Raw genomic sequence first — 27,095 nt, 5'->3', positions numbered from 1 at the left:
GGTCGGCTCTGTTGAGCTTGCTGTATCTGTCTGTATTTCAGGGGCATACCCTACATGGCTACATCCTCTCTCTTGTGGTTCGTTTGGTTCTTAATGAATAAATTTACCCGGAAAACAAAAAAAGAAGATATGCAGAAACCAACATAGAAATTGCTAGGCGAAACAAAGAGATATGGATTGAGATTTTTACTAGGCGAGAGCTTCTCTCTCTAGGCGATTTGGGCGAGATTTTTTCCTCACAAATTCTTCTTCGTTGATTCTCCTCTGTTGCTTCTCCTTCACAAATTCTTCGTTCTCCCTGGTCCCCGATGGCTGGGGTACTGGTGGGGAATTTTCCTGATTTGCTTGAGTCTAACCCTCTGTCTTGTGCTAGGGTTCTGGCGTCTTCACCTTCTAGGGTTCGATCACAAGGTTCTACCATCGATTTGCTGGAAAAGGCTTCAGTTCCAATGGACTCCTCGGATGGATCTGCTTTTAGGCAGATTAAGGAACTGAATGCGGAATTGATCAATCTCAAACGGCTTTTGGAAGAGAAGGATAAGGTTCTACAACAAGCTGGTGTTTCTCCAAAAGGTATTTCTGATCCTTCTTCCTTTGTTGTTCCTCCATTTCATGGAAAGATAAGGTGGTTGCGGGTGAGACTGTTGTTCCTCGTATGGCTTTGCAATATTTTGCCCCTTCGGTAGTGAATGAGAAACTTGTTGTGAATCCTCCAGAGGAGGTTGTGCTTTTAGGCTCTGAGAAGTGGAAGGATTGTGTAGTAGGGTATTTCATTGATCGTAAGCTGCCTTTTCGAGCTGTTAAGTCAATTGCTGAGAAGATTTGGGCTAAATTTGGACTTATTGATGTTTTATCCAATGACGAGGGTTTCTTTTTCTTCCAATTTGATAAGGTTGGGGCTTATAGGGCATTAATTGAAGCTGGTCCGTGTCACTTTGGGGATAGGTTGTTGGTTCTTAAGCAATGGCATCCCCATATGTGTCTTGAGAAGGAGCAACTTCAAAATCCCAATCTGGGCTCAGTTTTATAATGTTCTGTTGGATTTATGGACTGCTACGGGTTTGAGCTATGTGGCTAGTGCGGTAGGTAAGCCTCTCTATGCAGATCGTACGACAGAGACATGCCAGAGGCTTAACTATGCTAAAATTTGTGTTGAAATTGACGTACATTCTGAGTTACCTGATAGTTTTGATATTGTTTTAGCTAATGGGGACAGGTTCTCTATTAAGGTCTGGTATCCTTGGAGGCCTTTGAAATGTGACAAGTGCAAAGTCTTTGGCCATAGAACTTGTCAAGATGTTTCTTCTGATGTTCCTAAGCTTGGTACTAAACAACAGGTTTGGGTGGTTAAAGAAGGTCAGAATCCTATTCAGAATGGTGAGCAGGTGCAGGTTGCTTCTACCCCCTCTGGAGTAGTTATTGAAGCTGTTTTGGAGCCAATTGATTCTGTTATTTCTCAGGAAGATCATGTGTTAGCCTCTGGTCAACTTGTCGGGAGTTCTGGGGTATGTTTGGATAATTTCACATGCCAGGGTCTGCTCAAAGGGTTATTTGCGTAGGCAACACCTCCGATCCTAATAAGTTTGCAGTGTTACAGCTCCCTTCAGATGAAGTCCTAGCTGAAGGGGTGGCTCTTCTTCCTTCTGAAGCTGAATTTCATGACGGTTTGATCCAAGGTGTGGAGTTTGTTATTATTCCTCCCGCTAAATAGAGCAGGGGTAGGAATAAGGGTGGAGGGCGTAAGTGAGTTCTTTTCTTTAATGATTAAAGTAGGTTCTTGGAATATAAGAGGATTGAATGATCCTCTGAAACAAAAAGAAGTCAAATCTGTCATCTTAGCTAATAAGTTTAGTCTGTTTGGTGTGGTTGAAACTAAAGTTAGATATGAAAACATCCAGTCCACCATGGCTGTTTGCTTTCCTCATAGTTGGAAAGCTGTTCATAATTACACTACTGGCCCTGTTGCAAGGATTTTTTTGGGTTGGGATAGTGCTGTGTTTTCTGTTTCTCTTGTTTTTACTTCTGATCAGCTTATAGTCGTAGAGGTGGATTTTATTCAAGACGAGGAATTTTCTGCTGTCTGTGGTCTATGGTCATAATAGAATTGGGGATAGAAGATCTCTTTGGGAGGATATGAGGTATGTTTATCAGTTGGATATTTCTAAACCCTGGATTCAGTTGGGAGACTTTAATGTGGTTAGGGCTTCTACTGAACGGCTCATTGGTTTTGATAATTCTGCAACTGCTGACTTTAACGATTGTTTACTCCATATTGCTCAGGACGACATGCCCTCCAAAGGTTTTTGGTTTACCTGGACTAATAAGCGGAGAGGGGATGGTAGCAATAAGAGTAAACTAGATAGAGTGCTCGCTAACCTTGCTTGGATGGATATGTTCCCTAATACTGAAACTTGTTTTCTTGCTCCTGGGGTTTCAAACCATTGCCTTATCTCTGTGGCTATGGTTTCTCCCAATGGCAGAAGGAAGCCTTTTAAAATTTTCAACTTCTGGTTACAACATCCTGATTTCGGTCAGATTCTGAATAATTCTTGGTGTGATCCTGTGGAAGGGGGGCCTATGTTTGCTCTCTCCTCTAAGCTCAGAAGATTAAAGAGTGTTTTGAGACAGCTGAACCTGAAGTGTTACTCTAACATCAGTAAAAAGGTTCTGGAAGTTAAGGCTGAGTTATGTACTGTGCAGGAAAGATTGTTTGCCTCCCCTACTGATGACATCTTATGCACATAGGAAAAAGAATTAGTTTCCAAGTATATGGAGTTAAGATATGCAGAAGAGTCTTTTGTTAAGCAATGTTCCAGGGTCAAATGGTTAGCTTTAGGAGATAACAATACTAGATTTTTCCACCAAAAAGTTTGTGCTCACAGAGCCAGGAACACCATCTTGAGTTTACAAAATGGTGAAGGCCTACTACTAGAAGATCCTGTGGCTATTAGATCTGAAATTTTGGGTTACTATGAATGGTTGCTTGGTACCCCTTTTAGCAATAGAGTTGATGCTAAGCTCCAGCTTCAACATGCTATCCCTTCTAAAGTTTCTGATCCTCAAAAAGCAGTGTTGATTGCTCCTGTTTCTGAGGCTGAGATCAAGAAGGCTTTGTGGTCTATTAATGGGGATAAGTCCCTAGGCCCGGATGGTTATAACTCCCTCTTTTTTCAGAAGAACTGGCAAGTGGTGGGTGCTGATTTGATTACAGCTGTTCAGTCTTTTTTTGTGACTGGTATCATGCCCCAAGCTTGGAATGCTACAGCCATTTCTCTTATTCCTAAGGTCAATTCTCCTACCTCTATTAAAGATTATAGGCCTATTTCTTGCTGTAATGTAGTGTATAAATGCATTACCAAGGTGTTGGCTAACAGATTACAACCTCTCCTTCCTAGTATTATCAATCAATCTCAGTCTGCTTTCGTCAAGAACAGATTTATAGTTGATAATATCCTGCTAATGCAAGAACTGGTTAGGGGTTATCATAGAGATGTTGGTGAGCCGAGAAGTGCTATTAAGATTGATTTGATGAAGGTTTACGATTCAGTGGACTGGTCTTTCCTCTTTGACATTATGCAGCTAATGGGCTTTCCTTTTGCATTCATTAAATGGGTCAAAAGTTGTGTTTGTTCAGCTAGATATTCTGTTGTCATCAATGGGTCTTTGGAAGGTTATTTTCAGGGCAAGAGAGGTTTGAGACAAGGTGATCCTCTGTCTCCCTATCTTTTCCTCTTTGTTATGGAGGCATTTACAGCTTTTCTTTGTTCTAGAGTGGATATGGGTCCTTTCAGTTTTCATCCTAAATGCAGAAGTATAGGCCTGACTCACTTGGTGTTTGCTGATGATCTGTTCATCCTGTGTGGTGCCTCTCAGGACTCTTTTAGTCTTATTAATCAATTGTTGACAGATTTTCATTCTTTTTCTGGTCTCAAACCTAACATGCAAAAGAGCTCTATTTTTTATGCTGGGGTTTCTGAGACTGTTAAGCTTACTTTTAGTAATTTTGCCCATTCCAAAAGCTCATCTCCCTGTAAAGTACCTTGGTGTTCCTGTTATATCTACTTGTTTAAAGGCTGCTGACTGTTTGATTCTTAAGGAGAAAATTTTGAAATGGATTCAGGGTTGGTCAAATAGGCCGGTTTCATATGGAGGTAGAGCATAGCTGATTCAGTCAGTGCTCTTTTCTGTGCAAGTCTACTGGAGCTCCATCTTTGTTATTCCTAGCAAAACCATCAAAGAAATTGAGAGTACTTTGATGGCTTTCCTTTGGTCAGGTTCAGAGATGAAATCCTCTGCTACTAAAGTCCAATGGAACCATGTTTGCAGCCCTAAGGAGGAGGGTGGTCTTGGTTTTAGGAGGATAAAGGAATGGAATAAAGCCACAATACTTCGACACCTTTGGGCCATTTGTAATAAAGCTGACACTCTCTGGGTTAAATGGATTCATACTTATATTATAAAAGGACAATGTTTTTGGTCCATGGACATCCCAAGTGATGCCTCTTGGACAATGAGAAAGGTGTTGAACCTCCGGAGCTTGGTCAATCCCTCATTAAATACCAATTATTACAGCTATCACGTTGAACGATAGATAAACCCAAACAATTGATACATAACCTGCACCAGTCAACAATATCTGAATCTGTGTAAAGCAAAACAAGCATGTACTGAAACCATGAGTAATCGAGTATTGCCAATGTTCTAAGGGAGCCTTCCCCTTTACCATTCCATTCTCAAACTCGGATACAAACTACTTTCAGGCAATGAACTACTGAAGCTCAAAACTTTTCCTAAGAGCATCAAACTCCAAGATTACAAACTTCTTGTCTCTTCAGCGTACAATCTAATGTTGTAACTGTATACCCTGATCATGGAACTTAAATGTTTGTCAACTCAGAGATAAATTGAACAGTAATGCTTATTACAAAAGGCACACAATAAGACTTCAGATGCCAATTCTTGCGGAAGACCTAGAATTCGCAACTTCAATGCATGAAAGGAATATGGTTTGTGTTAACTTTCTTCATCGACCAGAACGGTAGAGTCATTGCCAACACCGACGTCAATCAAGGTTGCCATATCATCATCAAGCACTGATGGTAATGGGGAACCCTGCAATTGCCAAAAAAACTCATTACCTCTCTAGTATTAGTTATTGCTCCTGTTAAGTTTATCTAGATTGGCCCAGTAAAGCATTCTCGTAACCACATTAATATTTGAACTCTTCGTTTGTAAGTAATGCTTAGCAAGTATTTACTCGGCTGGGTTAGTTCAAGAACTAGAAAATTTGTCAAATAAGCTATCCGACAGCATAGTGAAACCTTAGTGTCACAAAGCGGAGCAGATATGCGGAGCAGGGCTGCAGGAGTGGGGATTGGGTTCCAGCAAGCGAAAGGTTATCGAAGAATTATAAGGTTGAGAGCTTCTATAAAAGCCTATATGTGCATATACATATACATGCATTTAAAGGGTGTGAACCGTAGTATGAATTTACGTCGCATTTTGACTTTCCCAAACTACCGCTTTAACTGCCAAGAAAAGGAAAAAAACTGTAACCCTAATTTTCTTCTGCTCCCTTTTATATTCTTACATCCTAGATTTCATTAGAGATTAAATCTCGATTGAATCATCTTTCCCTCTTTTGCATAACACGATTTGCACATGCGATGCGTGTGCCTGGGTGTCGAGCATATATAAGCAAGGTTGTCAAGTTGTGAACAAATCGAGAATGAAATGGCCTTTTTCCAAATTGTGAATAGACTCGAATCATGAATCACTCCTCCAATTCATTCACATACAAAATTACATTTATGGATTGGGTGACGAAAATTTAGTATAAATGAAAAACCATTAAATCAATAAAAAGCTTGTTTAAATTAAAGAACTGATAATCATGTACCTTGCTCCTATTGCAACTTGCAAGAGATGAAGATTCGTGAATCCTACTTATTGTCTTTGTTGTGAAGAAGAGTTAAAAGCACGAAACAAATCCTTTGATGGTGTTTAGGGAGGTTGTATACCTACTTTTTCTTCGCTGTTTCAATTCACTCTCAAAATAAAATCTCTCCTTCTATATACTTGACAAGAGAGAAACTCATTTTTGAGACTTAAGGGTTTTTTGATAACCCAATTCAGCAATTAAAACTGAATGTATGAAGTGATATGTAATTATGTAGGTTTGATGACACTATTTCACATAAATTGAATTTTTAAGAGCCTCTTAGAAGTGAAGGCTAAAAAACTCATAGAAATTACCTAGCCTGTTACTTAATTCTGCCAAATTTATCAATAATTGTATACCACCCATGTCCTCCACCTCCCTCGCCATCACCTTCCACCACCGCTATGACTACTGCCACCACCACTTCATCGGTGTCGCGGCTGTCGCCACTACCACCAGTGTCACCACCACCACCACTTCACCGCCGTCACCACTATCACCACCGCTGCAATAACTACTACTACTACTACTGCCGATAAATAAATAAACTAACTACTACTAATACCACCACTACATCAACTACCACAACCACCACTCTGCCATCGCTACGTGACGACCACCACCACCACTCCACTATTTCCCCTACCCTACCACTACACCATCACAACTGCATTGCCACCATCTTGCCTTTGACAATTTTTTGACAATGAATAAATACATCTTGCCAAAAAAAAATGGTGCAATGCCTTATTGGTGGAATGCCAAAATGACTTGAGCCACTGCCCTTTTTTTTGGCAATGACTAATGGAATTTTGCCCCCCCAAAAAAAAATGGCATTATTGGTGCAATGCCGTTTTTTGCAAAAATTCCCTATGTATCCATTTTTCAACTAACATTCTCTATCTTCCATTTTCCATCTACCATTCATTGTTCTCCATTCGACACTATCATCTTTTCACATCTATCATTCTCCACTAACCACTCCTCATCTTCGTCTTTATAAATAAAGAACAAAAAAATTGATAATGTACAACACACATTTCTTTTCTTCTCAATACACTATCATTATGCTCTTCTGGTCCACATTGAACAAGTTTAAATTATCTATTCTCGTTGAAGAAATTTCCAAATCTTCAACGGAAGAAAACATGATACAACGATGGTCAAATAATGGCACTAGATATCACAACAAGATGCAACAAAATGACCAACAAACTAAGCACAATCGTTCCACTAGTGGACAGCAGACGACACTACCATCAAAATAGAGTTTGTAGCAACAAGCAATTAACCAAGGATTACTTTGCTGGCCCCCTATTTCCATTGCCAAAAGTTTTGATCCATCTTGTGCAACTACCAAAAAATGGCTGAAAATGACAAAAACTGGTGTCGTAATGGCCCTCCATTTGTGCTGCCAAAATGAAACAGTTCGTGAGATGGTAGGTGTAAAACCTATAGAGAAGTTGAGAGAAAATAGGCTAAGGTGGTTTGGGCATGTCTACCGTAAACCTGGAGATGCAGTAGTTAAGAGAGCGGATATGATAACTTTGGGTAGTAACGCTATAGGGAGAGGAAAACCTAAATTGACATTAGATGCTGTCGTGCGCAAAGATATAAGTCTAATAGGTTTGAGTGAACAAGTGGCCCTTGATAGAGCTCAATGGAGAAAAAGTATTCATGTAGCCGACCCCAATTGATTGGGACTCAAGGCTCGGTTTGGTTTGGTTATTTGTGGCTTCAGCCATTTCCTCCCAAAAATGGCAGCAAGAATAGCTTAGCCATTGGTGCCACATAACCCAACAACCAATTCCTTCCCTCCCTCTTTGTTCCCGAAAAAACCAGGTGCATGTGTGTGAGAGAGAAAGAGTACTTGTTGATCTGAGCATTGGAAGTACCGCAGAGTACCCAATCTTTGCGGTTGCCAGAGCCACTATGCCGGGGAGGAGAAACTAGAGAGAGAGAGAGAGAGAGATTTGGGGTTTCAGATTCTGCTCGATTAAGGGCTATGGAACCCCATTTTTTTTGTCTCCTATGCTGGTGATCTTAGATCTAGTCATGGAGAGAGACACAGAGAGAGAGAGAGAGAGAGAGAGAGAGAGAGAGAGAGAGAGAGAGAGAGAGTGGTGAATATTGGGTAGGAATGGGTAGGAAAATGATTTTACAATGAATTGTAATTGGATCCAAAGGTAGGAAATTGGCTTTGGTGTGTATTGACAATTGGCCCAACGGTAGAAATTCGCATTACCAATTTGCAATGGCAGGAATTTTTCAACAGCAAGAATGTCCTAGCTTAAGACTCCATCTCCTATAAATTGCACACTTGATTGGCACACTACCGATTTATTTCACTTTCAAAACTTCTGGCAAAATCATACAAGGGGAAAAACTCACTTCTGATTTAGACTTTTGTCAAAAAAATTGCAAGGATTAACCTTGCGTCAAGATATTGAGAAACAAAGGGCGATTCATTGGAAACCTCTACGAAAGACGTCGGCTGGCCAAGTGGCATTGTCAGCAAAGTATCATTGATTAATTGCTAGTTGCCGGCAACTCTATTTTGATGGTAGTATCGTTAGCCACTAGTGGAACTAACGTGATTAGTTTGATGGTCATTTTGTTGCATGGTATTGTCCACTGCCATCATTTGTATTGTACCATCGTTGTCTTTTCTTCATGATGAAGATGAAGATTTGAAAATTCTTCCGCGAGAATAGATTTTTGAACCTGTCCATCGTAGACAAGAAGAGGATAATGACAATGTGTTGAGAAGATAAGAAATGTGTGTTATACATAAAGAATATTTTTGTTCTTTAGTTACCCATATGAAGATGAGGAATGGTTAGTTTTTGATGGAGAATAGTAGATGTGAATGGAGATTGGTAGATGGTAGCGTACAATGGAGAATAAGGACGGTATATGGGGAATGGAAGTTAATGTTAGTTGATAGAAATTAGTTGAAAAAGGGACGCAAGGAATTTTACAAAAAAATATGACAATACACCATTGCACCAACAATGCCATTTTTTTTGGCAAAATACAACTATTCATTGCCAAAAGAAACCATTGAACTTTCTATTACTTGTAAGAAATGGGGGCCCTAATTTTGGGCTGGTGGGCCTATGCCTAGGGCCAAATCTGCATCTTCGATGATTATTGCGGGTTGGGTGGAGGCACCCACCATTGGTTCTTAGTAGCAATAGTTGAATGCCCGAAGGCAATAACTTAGCCGTATGTGTTATACGGTCTTGGGTAGTAGTCAAATCCAAAAGCTAGCTATTGAAGTGAGGGTGCCCTCACGCTTGTATACTTTATATTACTTTGGTACAAAGCAATGTGGGACTTTGCTTCGCACCCTCTCTCACACGCAGCGTGCTCACTTGGCAGCACCTGTCGCGTGCAGGCCAGAGGCACACACCCTACCCCCCTCTCGTACTTAACTCTGACACTATGTTACACAGTACTGGATATAACTCAACCCCAAAAGCTAACTTTTGAAGTGAGGGTGCCTTTACGCTTATATGCTTCATATTACTTTGGTAACTGGTATACACGATGTTAAAGCATCCAACTCAAAAAACTAATTGGCAATGAGTAGAGAGGCTGCCCCAGGCTCATACAATACTTTTGGAGGTTATATTAACAAATATAAGACAAGCTCCAACACTCCCCCGCATGTAAGATGCCGATGCCTTGCACATGGACAGGTAAACAAAGTATCCATAACAAAAGGATCACAATGAAAGAAGGTTCACCACAAACAACGGGACAATCAATCAAGAGAGTCTTGTCCAAAAACCTACCTCTAATATTTAAAGCATTCAACTCAAAACCAATTGGCAATGAGTGGAGAGACAGCCCAACCTCATATACTAGTTTTAGAGGTTATATACTTAACCAATGTGGGAGAAGCTCTAACACACGATGACTGGATTTATTTGATTTTGTTGGAAAACTCATTGCTATTTCAGGAATTCATCAATTGGGTTTGGGTGGGCTTTTTCAAGCATTGGCTCAATATCCTCCTTAAAACTAGGACTAATAAATTCAGGTATTCTACATAATTGTAAGAAGTTACATATATGTCTTATAATTTATTCTATAAATTTAATCATATATATGAACGCTCCTATAAGCGCTCCCAACTTAGACTTTTTTACAAGCTCTCCCAACTTAGACGCTCCCGCTTCGTTCAATTAAGGTTGCTGCATTTATCCTCTTGTTCAATAGCGGTTCTTTTGGTTCTTATATGCTTGAGAGGGTCTAACATAGTTGGGAATGCGCTCCTTTCTCAATGGGATCAAGGTCCACGAGAGCTTTGTTTTGGGGAGCGTGAGACCGAGGTTTTGTGATAGATTTCTCACCTTGAAAGAGGATCCTGCAACTAAGATCCAACCACGAAATGGCATCCAGATAATCAGAGTGGTCACTAGAGTTCACACTATCTAATATCACACTCACCTTATCAGAAGTTTGATATGTAGTAACCACTTGACAGGCACAATGAGGTGCATAACTAAAAATCAGAACAGTGGCAGGCATAAAATACAGACCTCTTCTTCAAGAAACAATACTGGCTTTACAGATTTTAGCTTGAAAAAGCTCTCACAGAGAATCTTTAGCTTGCCAACCTAAAAGAAAATAAACATTTATATGCATCGCACTGTTAGGTAAAAGTCAGATACCCTAATAAAAATATGTAAACGACAAAATTACCGTGGTCGGTGCTGGCAGCTTTTTCGTCAATGGGGGCTTTTCACCCATTGATGCCCCAACACATTTCAGAGTGATAGCTGCCAAGAGAAGACGTAAGAAAATCTTAGGAAATTCACGACCACCGGTCTATACAACAGCAAATTATTATGAAGTTAGCTTCATACAAATAAGCCCTGAAGCCATCTTCTGGGGGCCGGCTGCTCCAGTGGAAGGCTTTTCATCCTCAATACCATGAAATTCTTTGAGCTCGAGAAACCTGCAATAGGCCCATGCTATCAAGATAATAGGTATTCAATATCCTCTCCTTGCTAGCAAGTTGAGATTTGTTAACTAGCAGAGTTATCAAGAATGGCTACTCCAATTCTAATGGAACCTCAGACCAACTAATGATCAGGCTTAAGTTGCAAGTTTCCGAGAGCTTCAATATTCATTCCAACCTTAATAAGTGACCATGCACGCTACATCTTTTCTACCTGAAATCATTAGCAAGATGCAGGAAAACCAAATGATTACATTTAGCAACTATACTAAGCAGGCTACTAATAAGATGCCAGTATGTTAACACTTTTATAGGTCATGGCACGGATCAGATCTCAGACCCCAGTTGCAATTCATGGTACAAGTAGAAATGGAATGAAAAAAGGTAAGTTGAAATCCCCTAGTTTGAAGCTATTTTTTTCTCTTAGTTTGAAACCATCTATTTTTTTTCAAACATTAGGCACTCTTCCTTGATATAAAATTATACTCCCTCCGTCTCTTTTTTATAGTCTAGTATTCCATTGTGGGTTGTCCCTTAATAATAAGTGTCCATTTAAAAAAGTAAGTGGGTAATAAGTGTCCATTTGAAAAAGTAAGTGGGCAAAGTTTGATAAATTTTACCTTTTGACTAGATTCCTTTTTGAAAAGTAAGTGGGAAAAAGAGTAATGATGATGTCTCATACAGGGCAATTGTGGAAAGTTAGTATGTTTGAAGTGTAATGATGATGTCTATATAAAAAGTTTGATTTATGAAGTTGGACACTTAAAAAGGGACGGAGGGAGTAATTGAATATCGTAAAATTGGGCCCATTTTTTCTTTCTTCTTTGATTGAACACCGAATCTGGTGAAAATTGATTTTTGCCTTTTGTTCTTTGATCCTTCTTCTTTTTTGACCTTTTCCAGTTAGACAATTCAGCATTATGGTGAAAGAGCATCCACAATGCAATAATCAAAACAAGGTTGCTAAAGTTAGCAATGTTTTGCTCAAACAAGCGTTCACATTGGCAACCTCTTAGCAACATACAAATTTTGACCTTTGGATAACGAAAACTATCAACCTTTTACTAATAACCAAATTTAATGGTCCCCACATTTTCTCAATCAAGTACAACCATCATGGAAAGTGAAACTCACTCTCCACTTTGGCAAGTGGTTGTGCATTTAATAATATTGATCACTTTATGAATTTTAACAAATGCTCCCTACTTTCACTCATTTTACTAGAATACCATTCAATGTAGACCATTAGATTGAGAATAAAAAACTAACCGTTAGATTTGACTTTTTGCCAACTTTTGACTATGGGTAAAAAATAAACAATGTGGGACTTGACATTACTAACTTTAACAACCTCTAAATAGATAATCAAAATCTGATGTGGCAAGTTTTAATTATTCACTTTCGAAAATTACATTGAGGATATGCTCTTAGAGCCACATTAACTTTTCTTTTACTGGAAAAAGCACAAATTATATCTTTTAACCCTATCATGGGCCATAATAAAAAAGACTGATTACTAACATTATCTTCCTCAACAATTAAGTGAACAACTCTTACCGATTAGCTAAATGGTGGCTTCACTCACTTGTGGTTGTTTTACGTTTTTTTTTTAGTTTTCTTCATGGCTCCAAGCTTCTCGTGGTTCTCGCTCCTGACTCCGATTCCTAGCTGCTTCTAATTTCTCTTGGTTTTTTCAAACTCAAGTTGGTAGACCTACTTGAGGGGGGATGTTAGCATAATATTAGGATAAATTTTGTTACCGTGTAATCTAGATTTTATTATGCTTCCTGTTTATTCTGGGCAATTATTCATGTTCCCTAGTTAGTCTTGATTTCTTAGTTACCAAGTCTTGTAGCCTATATAAAGGCATGTTAGTTATGTTTAGGTGTGAAGTCATTGGGTGGCCAGTATCTGGAGAATATCCCAAATCTAGTGCAAAAGGGCAAGCCATTCAGATGGCCGATGAGAAAGAGCGCCTATACAAACTTCTCTCTTGAGCGTCTTCGCAACGTGATTCTTTAGGCCAACAGCTGATTCTAGAATTTTTAGGAGCGCGAGATCGCAATTTAAGTAAATAGCTAACACCTTGGCCTTCACAGGCTTCTGATCTTTAAAGTTAGCTTTGAAGGTCCAAGTTGGCCAATCACCAACATGAGTTCCATCGGTTTGATGCAGAGATAGCGAACCGCGGCAGCATGCCCGCAAGTATATGAGGCAATTGTCATGAAGAAGGTAGCCCCTACTCCTGTACGACCCCCTAACAACAACTCCTCATGCACTAACATGGACCCCAAGAAGAGGGTTCCACTTGTAACCCACTCCAATAGTTCAATGATGTTTGACCCAATTTTTGTTGAGTCGGTGATAATAGATTCAAACACTCACAGACCGCCTTAGTAGTTACATTTCTGGAAAGCATCACTAATTGGAGTTGGGGAGAACGACCTAGGAGCTGCAAAGAAAATAGACCTGGGAGCATTTTCTGGGAGAATCTTGGACATTGGTGAGTTGACTATGCCACCCATAACGAGATCCATTTCACTCTGTCTCTCATCTTTTCACCGACAGCTCCAATGGATCTTGTTATGGGTGGCATAGTCAACTCACCAATGTCCAAGATTCTCCCAAAGAATGTCCGGAGCCATTCTCCTAGGTCCATTTTCTCTGCAGCTCGTACGTCGTTCTCCCCAGCTCTAGTGGTGGTGCTCTCCAGAAATGTAACTACTCGAGGCAGTCTGTTAGTGCTGAATCTATTATCACTGGCTCAACATAAATTGGGTCAAACATCACTGAAATATTGGAGAGGGTCGCATGTGGAACCCTCTTCTCGAGGTCCATGTTGGTGCATGAGGAGTTGCTGTTAGGGTCGTAAACGAACTACCTTCTTCATAACGATGGCCTCATATTGACTTGTGGGCATGCTATCGTGGTTCGTTATCTTCGCATCAAAGCCGATGGAACTCATGTTGATGATTGGCCAACTTGTACCTTCAAAGCTAAATTGCGATCTCGCGCTCCTAAAAATTCCAGAATCAGCTGTTCACCCGAAGAATCACGTTGCAAAGATGCTCAAGAGAGAAGTCTGTTTAGGTGAGCCGCTCTTTCTCATCGATCATCCGAATGGCTTGCCCTTTTGCACTAGATTTGGGATATTCTCCGGATACCGGCTTTGTTGCCTTTCCTTTGGAGCCTGAGGAACTTGATGATGGCCACCCAGTGACTTAACACCTGAACAATGTTGTTATGGAGAAGAGAGAAAGTGTACAGGGTGTCAATTAACCCTAATGCACATAATCTTTTGTTATATTAAATGATAACAGTTACAAGGCTTAGCTAACCAAAGTAGAACGATCAGGAGACAAGGGAGCAGGGCTAGTATCAAAGATAGAAGACTGATGAAGACGGCTAAATATTTCACTCAGAGGAGGCAACTCCCCCCCCCCCCCGGGCAGCTGACGACAAATAGAATCGAAAGACTTAGGCAAACCCAGCAAGAAGCGAGCCACATTCAAATTTTCATGCTGGCGATGCATAACTTGAATATCAGTAGAAAGGGGTTGACAAATGTTAAGCTCCTCACAAACACCACTGAACTTAGTGTAATATTCTTCCAAAGTAAAATCACCAAGACCAAGAGAGAAATATGTTTGATAAAGGTCAAAAGTTGATATAACTCCTTAGCCCGTTGCCAAACCTGTTGAGCAGTATCGCAAACATAAATGTGTCAGCAATCGCGGGATCCATATTATTCCACGAACGAAGATGAATATGTGCATCCTCAACCACCCAACTCACATGAGTGGACTCAGTTGGCTTTGGAGGATCATCTATTAGATAAGTACACTGTTTGGAACCCATAAAATATGTCTCCACAGATTTAGCCCAACTAACATAATTCTTTCCATTCAAATGAATCGCAGTAATTGACATCATTTCAGGAGAGAGGAGACCAAAGGTTAGAAAAGCTAGCAGCAACAGCAGAACAAGAACTAGATGCAAAAGTAGACCCCATCACAAGAAATCACAACCAACACGGACAATCAACAATCCGCCAGAGCAACCAAGAGAAACAACCAAACTAACCAAAAAATAATCAACCTGTCATTGCTAGAACCAACAGCTATATGGTAAATCAGTAAATCAGTCAAACGGATCAAAAGGAGACATCACCAACCCAGATTGCGAACAGAACCAACAACCAACAGAACCAGCTTACGCGAATGAAACCATAGAAAACCAGATACCAGAAAAGAACCATACCACACATCAACAGATCGAGAAATACAGCAAAGCCGGACGATCGAGAAACACAGCAAACATGAACAAGATTCTCAAGTTGAGGGTCGACTACAGCAGTCGACCTATGTCAGATCGCAAAAGAGGATTAGATGAGCATGGGTGAGCTAGGTTAGGGTTTTCGAGTGTTGTTGGTACCTGGGTTAGGGATTTCGAGGGCTGTCAGCGACTGTAAGAGGGTGTTCTAGGGTCATCAGCGTCTGTACATGGGTTTTGAGGATCGTCGGTGTCTAGAGTGGTGATTGCAAGGGTTGTCGGGGTTCAAATGGGTTTCGAGTACTGGATAGGGGAGCAAGGGTCAATTTAGGGACAAATTAGTGGTCGATTAGGGGTTTTAGGGTCAATTAGGGGTCGATTTGGAGATTTCAAACCATATTAGGGTTCTAGAAGTGAGGGCGATGAGGGATGACGATGCTGGTCGGCAATAGCGACGGCGAAAGTGGTGGTGATGGGTGGTGGCTACGGTGGTGATGGGAGGATTAGGGTTAGGTTAAGGGAGGCTATGATACCATGTTGTCAGGGAGAAGAGAGAAAGTGTATAGGGTATTAATTAATCCTAACACACATAATCCTTATTTATATTAAACGAGATAACCGTTACAAGACTTAGCTAACCAATGTGGGACAGCAACAAAGACTAATAATATTCTAACAGGGGCCATTAAATGTTTAATCCGATTATGTATTACCTAGTAAAAGCCTCGTGCTATAAATTTTGGGCTATGCAGTTAGATTCAATCACTCCATTGTAAAAGTCTAATTTGAAATTTGAGGAATTCTCACTTTGACCCCTGTACTTTCAGCAAAAATCACTCGGACCCCTTCAACTTCAAAAACCAATATTTGCACCTCCTCAACTTCGGATTAAAGCAAATGGAGTGGAGTGTAATTGGTGCCTCCCTTATACTCCCATGCACACGAGCAAGGTTCGATTCCCGTAAGCACCCATCCCCCTCCCCCTCCCCAAGTCCCCTAGGATAGATTAGGCTTAACGAATGGCAAAAAAATAAAAAATAAAAAACTTAGGATTAAATTGTAAGACACTTATGGAGTTAACAAATTTAGTACAAAGTCAAGACTACCCATTCAAATCTACTAAATTTAACACCTAGGGCAAAACTTACCGGGGGTGAAGCAGAGTTATCTCTTCTGGATGGTCATGCAATTTTGACATGACTAAGCGCACATACCTGCAAAAAGATCCAGTCAAGCACCATCTACAGTCAATTGACAAAATTTGTATCTGTTTAGGTGGTTAAGCTTCAGTTTTGAGACATTGGCTGGCATCTTCTCTCCCAAAATAGAATTATCATTGAAGGTTCAAAAATTTAAAAACCAGTTTCTGGTTTCTGAAATAAAATTATCCCACTAAACTAGTGTCTCAAATTTTAGTGACCTCAAACACCCAAAGGATTCATGTAGCACACACATATAGAGAGGACTAGGCCAGTAAAGCACTGATGCCGATTAGTCTCGTTTGACTTGGAGATCACAAAAGTCGGAAATCATGCACCTAAACTGCTAGAACAGCTATCGCTATAGATCATTCAATGGTGAAGCACATAATTTAAATTAGTGTTAGCAACATCTTTCGGCCTACGGTATTCTCATCCTAGCTATTCTTACTCCTACAAGCTCTGAACTTTGCTGGAAGGTTGTCAATGGCAATGACATGTTTTTGACCTCTTTTGAAACCATAAATTGTGCAAGCCATCCATGAAGGATGAGGCCATGATGACTACTTCAGAAGATGCAGAACAGATGGAGTATGACCACTCTGTGTATGTCCACACGACACTCTGTATAGAAGTCCACTAGAATGGGAACAAGAACTCTTGAAAACCTCCTTAAACTAAAACACCCCGCACAACATGGTAATCACTCAGTCTGATACCAACATTACACTGAAGCATCAAATTTCAAAATTCCTAGCCTTTCATTAGGAGATCCTATTTTACATTACCAGAAGTCATTCGAAAAATGGTGTTCCAAAAGGCCATCAGAGTATTAAAAGATTCAGAGGTGATTTATGGTGGGATTTTAGGTCCCCACCTCATGCAACGGAAGCGCCTAATAGAGTAATGGACACACCAAAAAAAATAGAAATGAAATGGGACAGATATTTAACGTGGTTCAGCCCCAAGCCTACATTCACGGCCCAATGAGAATTTCCCTATATTGAAAGACTTAACAATGAGAAAAAGAAATACCCAACCCCAAGCCCTTGGTCAAAATGTTATGTTTTTCTCTCCTTTACATTCTCAATATTTCTCTCTACCCTCTTTTTGAGAACTCTCTGTTCCGTGAGAGCTTCCCTTGCTCTACCTTGATCCAATAGCCCCTTGTCTATTTTGTAGGAGAGTCATTATACTACAATGAGTATGAACAGAATCTTGCACTGTCAATATTGGCAGCCAACTTGTTAGCTTTGATTGCAATGCAACTTATCAAGAATCTCATTTGGATGGCTGTCACTGATTAGAGACTTGATGGCCTTTTCACACAACCACTATTTTTATCCCACATGGGATGATTACTTCACAATTTGATCTTGCTTCTAATAACCTATACGCATTATGATATAGAGAAAGTCATCAAATAATGTTTCCAAGCCCTAGCAACAATATCTTGTCCAGTCTGCCAAAGTCCTACACCAAAGCGAAAGTGACATCCTTTGGTTAAACCTAAGATCTTGAGAAGATAAAATTAACCTACAAAGAGCCAAGAAATAATATTTTCGGATGGAAGGATGCATATAGGGTAGTATATTCTCATGCATAGATGCACATAAGAAAGACCAAAAAAAAAAAGGCGGTCTCTGGAAATCAAAATCAAGGCACTTCCCACCATGAATAAAACTGTTTAATACACCTACAAGATACAAGTGCCAGCATCAAAGCATGTAAAGAAAGTCCAGTTTGGAATTGAACTAGCATAGATGCTTAGAAAAGAAAACATACCGAATCTCAGAGTCCTTCCGCTCTCGACGACTAACCTGAAATTTTTTAAAAGACAAGGGTGCATCAGGTTTCAGACATCTTCAGAAAGCAACAAATGTGGGCGTACAACATCTAGCATTTACCTCACTCCCATTCAACATGTCGACTTGCGCTAAACGAGCAATTAAAACAAATCTTGGCAGACCACCTTTGCCTGGATCAGCAATTTGATTCTCAGAAAGCCTTATATCCTGCTTGTAACAAAAGAACGAGTAACTACAGAGACCCCAAGGAGATAAAAAGGTTGTCAATTTTAAATATAGGATCCAGATAACAGCCATGCGAGTCTAGCATCAGTAAAACTATATGATCACTTAGCAAAAAAAAAAACAAGTAATACTAATTGTTCGTTCTTAATTACGCTAGTGCAATCTCTGCTCAAGGGATTGAACTGTCTACGAACAGTACTTTAGATGTTAATACAACTTGCTATGACATGCCTTAGTTCATAAATTTTAAGAAGACTATTCCTATTACACCAATCCTAAATAGATTTCAGTCAAATCGGATCACTGACTATAAGTTTAAGAACAAGTCAACAAGACTCATCTTGCAAAACCTTACCTTCAAGTTCGGAAAAGAATTTAGCGAGTCAACAGAAGCCAGGTCCTCAATGTTATTACCCCCTGGTTGAGGATAAAACCAAGCCATTAGGACACCCAAAATCATCAAGTGCGACAATCATTAAAAAAAATCTGATATTTACCAAGAAGAAGGCAGCGCAAATTCTGGAAAGGTCTACAGCTAGTCTCAACTGATTCGCAACCGAGTTGGTCATGTACTGTATCATATTCAGGATACCATAGGCGGTTTATACTGTTCTTGTTCAAATGAAGCTGCTCCAAACTACATGAAAAAACTTAGTCATAGCCCATATACTACTGGGAAAATACGCCGCAAGAAAAACTAATCAGAGGGACTTCCTTTTTAGATACCTTTTCAGCTGAGAGAGCTTCAAGATTTCATTCCAATCAGAAATACAATTATCCTCCAAATTCAGAAGGCGTAGAGAATCAAATCCTTTGACAATGTCAGAAGATGGAGGCTGGCAAGAGAAGATGGAAAAAGGAACAATTTAACAACCTTGATAGTAATGTATGCATCCAGTCCAGTTCTTCAAAAATACAATGTCCGTTGTCCGTCCCAATTTTCAATTCATTAATATTGTTTAAGGTATAAAACAAGTATAATCTAGGAATACTAAACAGCATAAAATTGGTGTAATGTGCTTTTCTCTAGGATAAGTACAAAATCTCCAAATAGGGAATGATCCATGCAAAACACTTGTATAAGAAGATATCAACAAAAGAAAAGAAGAGACATGAAAAGAAACTTCCAACCAAACACAATGCATCCTTAAAATGGAATCCTAAACTTGTTAATTTCAGGCCCCTCGCCTTCAAAGAACTACTAGTTTTCTTATCCTATACGCAGCAGCAAAAAACACTCATTGGGTCAGCGCTTCCCAATTCCTCATGCACCTGCCCGGCAGCTCCTATGCCAAACTTTGCCCCTTAACTGCATCAGTCAAGCCACCCCAAACATTGGAAGAAAAGGTGTTATGCCTAGCTATGTGAGAATGCAAAAGCAAACGGTATAGCACTTCAGCATCAAATTTCATTTCCCTCGACAAAATTGTATTAGGAAAAATGTAAAAAATTCCTTCTGCTAAAAGAATGAAATGTAGAGTTGAGCAAGTTTTTCCAAATGTCTTTCCACAGAAAGCTCCCTCAACACCACCCCATATTCATCTTTTAAAGAGACATCACCAAGAGTCTCCCATTTCTCGACTCTTTCCAATCAACCATATCATCCAACACCCCATAATCTGACAGTTCTTTTGTTCGCTGTAGTCATAAATAAATCTTGAAGGACAGTCCTAAAGGGGGAATATCCACACTACAACATACCAAACATAATCCTTTGACCATTTTGGTGTTGAATTTGAAGCATCGGCAATAATCCCTCAACCCCTTAATAATACCTTCCCAAAGATTTAGCCCTATGGCCCCCAACCCATTGTCATTGTCACCTATCTGCACTAGAGATCCAACATTTGCTCTTCCATGCCAATATCCAATCTCCAAAGCCATTTTCCAAGAAGAGTTTCCTCAATTTCCCTCCACAACACAAAAATGGAGCAGAAAAAGGCTCGCCAGAGGCTAGGATTGTTCCTTTACATCCACAGAATGATATTTTAACTCCTAAATTGTAAACTTGTGAAGGGAGAGAGAGAGACGTGGAATGGGAACCCAAAATCAATTAGGGTTATTTTTCTCATTACGTTATACTTATACAAATGTAAACATTAATTACACATTAGACCCTTATCTCATAATCTACTTACATAAGAGATTAAATGTAAACTACAACTAATTACATATAAACCCATAACTTAACACTCCCCCTCAAGTTGGTGTAAAGATATCAATCAAGCCCAACTTGAACACGCTGGGGTGGAAACTCTTGCTACCAAGCCCTTTTGTGAATATGTCAGCCAATTGATCTTTAGATCTCACAAAAGGCATACATATCAAACCTGCGCTCAGCTTCTCCTTGATGAAGTGCTTGTCAATCTCTATATGCTTTGTTTTGTCATGTTGAACAGGATTATGAGCAATGTTGATGGCAGCTTTATTGTCACAGTAGAGTTTCATAGGATCATTATCAGTAACTCCCAAATCACGTAACACGGTTTGGAGCCACAAGATCTCACAAACGCCATGAGCCATAGCTCTGTACTCAGCTTTTGAACTAGACCTGGCGACCACTGATTGCTTCTTACTTCGCCATGTAACAAAATTTCCCCCAATGAAAGTACAATAGCCAGAAATAGAGTGTCTATCATCCACAGAACCAGCCCAGTCAGCATCAGTAAATGTCTCCAATCGCAGGTGACCATGATTAGAGAATAGAATTCCCTTTCCTGGAGTTGATTTGAGATACCTCAAGATACGATAAACTGCATCCAAATGCGAAGCACGAGGATCATGCATAAATTGACTAACAACGCTCACTGCATAAGTAACATCTGGTCGAGTGTGAGCTAAGTATATCAGTCGACCCACAAGTCACTGATATCTCTCATTGTCAGTGCACTCCCCCACATTGCCACTAAGATGATGATTTTGCCTCAATAGGAAAATTTGCAGGTCTACAGCCCAACATGCTTGTTTCTTCCAAAAGATCAAATATATACTTCCGTTGGGAGATAAAAATACTTCTATCAGACCTTGCCACTTCCATGCCAAGAAAGTATCTTAGTGATCCCAAATCCTTAATCTCGAATTCTTGAGCCAGACTAGATTTGAGATTAAGAATTTCATTCACATCATTGCCTGTCATTATTATATCATTAACATACACAATAAGGACAACAATCTTACCAGCGTCTCCCTTGATGAACATAGTATGATCTGCATAACTCTGTTTGTATCCAAACCCCAACATAGCCTTGGAAAATCTGCTAAACCATGCTCTAGGTGATTGCTTCAGCCCATATAGGGCTTTCTTCAACCTACACACCTTCCCTTCAGCCTCAGAGGAGGAGAAACCAAGTGGTACGTCCATATACACCTCCTCTTCAAACTCACCATGGATAAATGTATTTTTCACATCAAACTGGTGAAGAGGCCAATTCAAATTGGTAGCACAAGAAAGCAGCGCTCGCACAGTGTTCATCTTTGCCACTGGTGCAAACGTCTCCTCATAGTCAATAACATAGGTTTGAGTAAAACCCTTGGCAACAAGTCTCGCCTTGTATCTCTTAACTGTACCATCAGCATTCTTCTTAACAGTGAAAACCCACTTGCATCCTACTGATTTCTTTCCTCCTGGAAGTGATACTAGCTCCCAAGTGCCATTCTTTTTCAAAGCTGTCATCTCTTCTACCATAGCTCCTTTCCACTTAGGTATTATGAATGCATCATGCCAATTCTGTGGAATACATATAGAAGAAAGAAACGAAACAAAGGCATAGTACGAAGGAGATAAATGATCATAAGAAACAAATTGAGAGATGGGATGTTGAGTACATGACCTAACACCTTTCCGAAGAGTAATAGGAAGATTATCAGACTCAATAAAAGGAGGTTCAATAGGAGAAGATTCATTACCAGATAAGTCAGCTGCGGAATCCGGAACTGGAGCAGGGGATTGTAATTGACAAGGTGGTATTACACATGAGGACTTTCCTTTCTTCTGTCTAATGTAGGTCTTTAAGTTAAACCCTTTCAGCCGTTGTGGTAATTCCTCAATATTGTCACAAATGTCATGAGTTGCTCCTTCAGCAGATATTGATTCCTCTCTAAATTGTTTTATCTCCCCCTCACCATGATTATAAAAAGAGGTAAACATCTCTTCCTCCCTCATCTCTTCCTACCGATGATCCCCCTGAAGAGATGTAGTGGAGGGAGAGTAAAAGGACACTGTTTCCCAAAAAGTAACATCCATAGAGACATAAAACTTTCTGGAGTGAGGATCATAACATTTATAGCCCTTTTTACTAGGAGAGTACCCAATAAAGATACACTTATGGGCTTTAGGACCTAATTTGCCCCCAGAGGGATGAGGGGCATGAACAAAACACACACAACCAAACACCCGTGGTGGGAGAGTGGTGACACGAGAACTGTGAGGAAAACACTCAATAGGAGTTTTGAACCGGAGAACACTAGATGGCATACGGTTGATAAGATAAGTAGCTGTCAAAATCGCCTCTCCCCATAAAAATTTGGGAACATTCATGGTGAATAAAAGAGAGCGAGCTACCTCAGCAAGATGACAATTCTTGCGTTCAGCAACTCCATTTTGTTGTGGAGTGTCAAGACAAGTCGTCTGATAAAGAAAGCCATTTTCTTCTAGAAATGCCCTAAAATTCCTATCTATATACTCAGTCCCATTGTTACTACGGAGAATTTTAATATTCGTATCAAATTAAGTGCGAATCATGGCATAAAAAGACTTAAAACAAGAAAAAATGTCACTTTTTGACTTAAGTAAATACACCCAAGTAACGCAAGAATAACAATCAATAAAAGTGACAAACCACCGAAAACCTTTAAGAGATGTAACAAGGGAAGGACCCTAAACATCAGAATGGATAATTGTAAAAGGAGACGCACTCCCTTTATTAATAGGTGCATAAGATGAATGTTTATGTTTTCCAAGCTCACAAGCTTCACAAAAAAACTGACTTCAAGGACAATGTTTTATTAAATTAGGAAAAAGTTTCTCTAAAATTCCAAATGATCGGATGACCCAATCGACGGTGCCACTGATATAACATAGTAAGAGTTGGACCAGTATCAGCCTGCAGAGCAAGACCACATGACATGGTGGACGAGGTGCAGACTCCAAAAAATAGAGGCCACCATGTGATTTACCACGGCCAATCACCTTCCTCGTATCCAGTTCCTGAAAGACACAATGAGTAGGAAAAAAGGTCACGGAACAATTTGCAGAACGAGTAAGACTACTAACAGACATAAGATTAGTGGCAAAGTTGGGAATATGTAAAACTGAAGAGAGAGAAATAGAAGGAGAATCCCTGAGATAAAAGAGAATGACCCATCTGCTATTCGGACCTTATCCTTACCAGAACAAGTAGAGTAAGAATCAAACACAGAGGAACACCCAGTCATATGATCTGAGGCACCAAAATCGATAATCTAAGGAATAGCAGAAGAGGCAGTAAATGCATTAGCCGGGATACCTGTGTGAGCAAAATAAAATGAAGTAGGAGCTGCTGTGGAAGAGAAAGTTATAGTAGATAGAGAATCAGCCTGAGCCATAAGACGCCTGAGAGTTTGTATTTCCCTTGAGAAAAACCACCAACATGATTAGATGATGCCTGAATCCCAGAACTGAATCCAAAATCAGGCAAGGTGCCAACGGTAGACTGTGAAACATGGGCCTGGGCCCAAGAACGCACCGGACCACGACCATGGCCACCGCGTCCACCCCCGCGCCCACGAGAGGACTTGCCATGTAGCTTCCAACAAAAATCCCTAATATGACCAGTGTTGTGGCAATAATCACACTGGAGTGATGCACGAGCAGGAGGCCCGCCGCTTAGTACCAGATTGGGACTTGCCACCTTGGAAAATAGGCCCACTATCAAAACCAAAATGACCCTAAGGAGTAGCAACCAGGGCAGAACGATCAGAAATAGGAGGGTGCAACATAGCACCCCTCCTACTCTCCTCCTGTTGAACAATAAAATAGGCCTCTCCCAATGATGGAAACGGAACACGACCCAACACCTGCACTCTAATCGGATCAAGCTCCAAATCAAGACTAGCAAGAAAATCATAAACACGCTCTTTCTCCATCCTTTTTAGCCAATTGACAGCATCCACAGCACAAATAGCCTGAAAGCCCTGATAATAATCAAATTCCCCCCAAGCTCCACTCAAGTCAGCAAAATACACAGCAACAGAACGATGATTTTGCTCCAATGTACGGAGCCTCTTTCTCAACTCAAAATACTGTGCATCATTACCTTGCTGAGAATAGGTCTGGGCTGCAGTAGTCCAAATCTGATGTGGAGTATCAAGCAGTAGGAAAGTATGGCGAATATCAGCTCTCATAGAGTTAAACAACCAGGTCATGATTAACGATTTCCGATATTTAAACTTCTTGAGTTCGACCGCCTCAACAGGTGGTGTAACAGGGCCCTCAATGAACTCTGACATCCCTTTGGCCTCAATAGCCAAAGTAAAAGTACGAGACCAAATCAAATGGTTGGTACCATCCAACTTAATATGGCAAATATCCAGAGAAAAATTATTTAAAGTCTCTACACGACTCAACTCATCTTTTGTATCAGCGGAAGCCTTGTTTTTCTCCTCTGACATTTTAAAAGCAGACCAACAATTCCAAATGCACAAGACCAAATCAACTCAGCGATAAACAGCCTCAAGGCAACATAAATTGCAGCAACCAAGTCTAACTCAACTATAGCCAACTATATGAACTGAAATATACCGATCAGAATCCAGAAGATCCAAAAACAAGCCTACACAACCTTAGGCAACACAAAAAACTAACAAACACACCTGTACGGGATCGGAAAGGGCAACAGAAGATGGCACAAAAGGCTGTATAGTTCCCAGCAAGAACAGGTGATGTCGGAAATAGAGCAGAACTCAAGATCTGAGTCTGAAAAAAGGGCCGACGAGTATTGATGTTCAAGAAACACCACTGGATCTTCAGGACGAGGGCTGACAGAGGTCGCCGGGGGCTAACGAATCGCCGGCGAGGGTCGTCGGAGGATGGGTCTGGCGTGAAAGGCACAAACAAGCACTTGTCCGTGACTGGACTTGCTCGAAATTGCTTGAAAGAGGCTGACGATGGTCAGCGAAGGTGCGTGGGGTCTGAATCTGTATGGGTCAACGTCGAGAAGAAAGTAAAAAAAAAGCTTTGCTGGTCGTCGCTTTGTTGACTGTCGAGAAATCCAGAAACGAGGTTATCAATATGGGTTACCCAGGTATATCGTTCTCTGCTCTGATACCATGTAAACTTGTGAAGGGAGAGAGAGAGAGACGTGGAATGTAAACCCAAAATCAATTAGGGTTATTTTTCTCATTACGTTATACTTATACAAATGTAAACATTAATTACACATTAGACCCTTATCTCCTAATCTACTTACATAAGAGATTAAATGTAAACTACAACTAATTACATATAAACCCATAACTTAACATAAATTCCTACTAAAACATCCATACAAGAAGAAACCTCTAAATCTTAAGGCAGTAGATGCCTTAAGGCCATGTTTGGTTGAACAGCATCAATGTCACAATGGAATGGAATGGAACAGAATAAGGTAAGGATGACAATTATTCTTGCTACGTTTTGGTTGTGTGTAGGCATCAGTTCAAGGAATGGAATTCTGATTCCAATTCGTATGTTTTGCCAATAGGTATACTAGGATGATGCCTCAAAGGAATATAATTTGAAGTCCAATGACCAAATTACCCATGCCAAAAAGATTACTCAAACAATATTTTTTGGGCAATATATAGCATGTTTTAGGCTGTCCAGAACAGAATTCAGCACCGGTAATGTTACAGAACAGATTTCACTAGCTTTGAGAGAAACCAAACTGTCCAAAACCACTGCAGAAAGTAAACAAATTTCAGCATCAGTATTGGTTAATAAAACTGATACCATAGACTAACAAACGACAAGCCTATGGAGCAACTTTCGCACCCTTTGGGCCCTCTAAATAAGGTGTGTGGAGAGTCTGTTGTGTTTCTCTTAGGCATGTCTCTGAAGGCTTTAAGTATGTTCTATCATTTCCGATGGGAGATTGAAATGGCCAAGACCAAGGGATAGAGTTACTCAGCAGATTCTAGCAAATACCACTCCTGACTTTCTGCCATATACTGATAGGGATGATGAAGTGATTTGGCTTCCTTCTCCTATAGGCTATAGGCAGTTTTCTACAAGGGCAATATGGCAAGCTCTAAGACAACCTGGAGGGAAAGTGGTCTTCAGTAGTTTGGTTTCATAGGAATGTCCGAAAATGGTCTTTCATCTGCTGGTTATGAAGCTTGGGAAAATTAACAACCAAAGACACAGTTCTGATTCCTGAAATGGGGTTTAGCAGTTCACACATTTTTTGTATTTTGTTTTACACATTCTGCATTAAACCAGCACCTTCTTTAACTGTGGCTTTGTAAAAGGGTATGGAGTAACATGTTGCAGAAATTTATGGATTATAGGAATCCTACTTCTTGGAACTTGGAGCTGAATTGGGATGTCAATTTCTGCAAGCATATGTCTTCTAAACTGATCTGTATAAAGTTGCTTTTGCAGCTTCCTTTATTACATCTGGCTTGAACACGATGCTAGAGTGTTTGCAAGAGCTGTGCTGGAT

General features: G+C 40.2%; 2 protein-coding genes across 5 annotated transcripts in view; both read right to left on the bottom strand.

The window, feature by feature from the left end:
• Positions 1–4,592: 4,592 nt before the first annotated feature.
• LOC131316167 (tubulin-folding cofactor E) overlaps positions 4,593–27,095 on the bottom strand; it is a 31,242-nt gene continuing 8,739 nt past the window's right edge. For 3 of the 4 annotated variants that reach the window (XM_058345443.1, XM_058345445.1, XM_058345447.1), the window contains 10 exons: positions 19,144–19,253; positions 18,915–19,054; positions 18,773–18,834; positions 18,292–18,399; positions 18,170–18,204; positions 16,334–16,399; positions 10,819–10,910; positions 10,655–10,731; positions 10,492–10,569; positions 4,593–5,112 (listed from right to left, as the gene is read on the bottom strand). In XM_058345443.1, the coding sequence (XP_058201426.1) occupies positions 5,014–5,112; positions 10,492–10,569; positions 10,655–10,731; positions 10,819–10,910; positions 16,334–16,399; positions 18,170–18,204; positions 18,292–18,399; positions 18,773–18,834; positions 18,915–19,054; positions 19,144–19,253 (867 nt within the window). In that variant the 3' untranslated portion in view covers positions 4,593–5,013. The remainder of the gene's footprint in view (positions 5,113–10,491; positions 10,570–10,654; positions 10,732–10,818; positions 10,911–16,333; positions 16,400–18,169; positions 18,205–18,291; positions 18,400–18,772; positions 18,835–18,914; positions 19,055–19,143; positions 19,254–27,095) is intronic. The other variant, XM_058345444.1, reaches the window with a different exon arrangement.
• On the bottom strand, positions 22,716–25,779 carry LOC131316168 (uncharacterized). The gene is made up of 2 exons (XM_058345448.1): positions 23,922–25,779; positions 22,716–23,623 (listed from the first exon to the last, which is right to left on the bottom strand). The coding sequence occupies exon 1, from the start codon at positions 25,063–25,065 to the stop codon at positions 24,343–24,345; it is 723 nt and encodes a 240-aa protein (XP_058201431.1). The 5' UTR covers positions 25,066–25,779; the 3' UTR covers positions 22,716–23,623; positions 23,922–24,342.

This window comes from Rhododendron vialii, chromosome 2a (assembly GCF_030253575.1).
Source record: "Rhododendron vialii isolate Sample 1 chromosome 2a, ASM3025357v1".
Taxonomy (NCBI): domain Eukaryota; kingdom Viridiplantae; phylum Streptophyta; class Magnoliopsida; order Ericales; family Ericaceae; genus Rhododendron; species Rhododendron vialii.
Note: the sequence above shows the minus strand (reverse complement) of the source record. Positions and strands in the feature narration are given on the sequence as shown.

Excerpts from the sequence above, each read along its gene's own strand:
- LOC131316168 (XM_058345448.1), bottom strand. The coding sequence starts at position 25,065 with ATGTCAGAGGAGAAAAACAAGGCTTCCGCTGATACAAAAGATGAGTTG.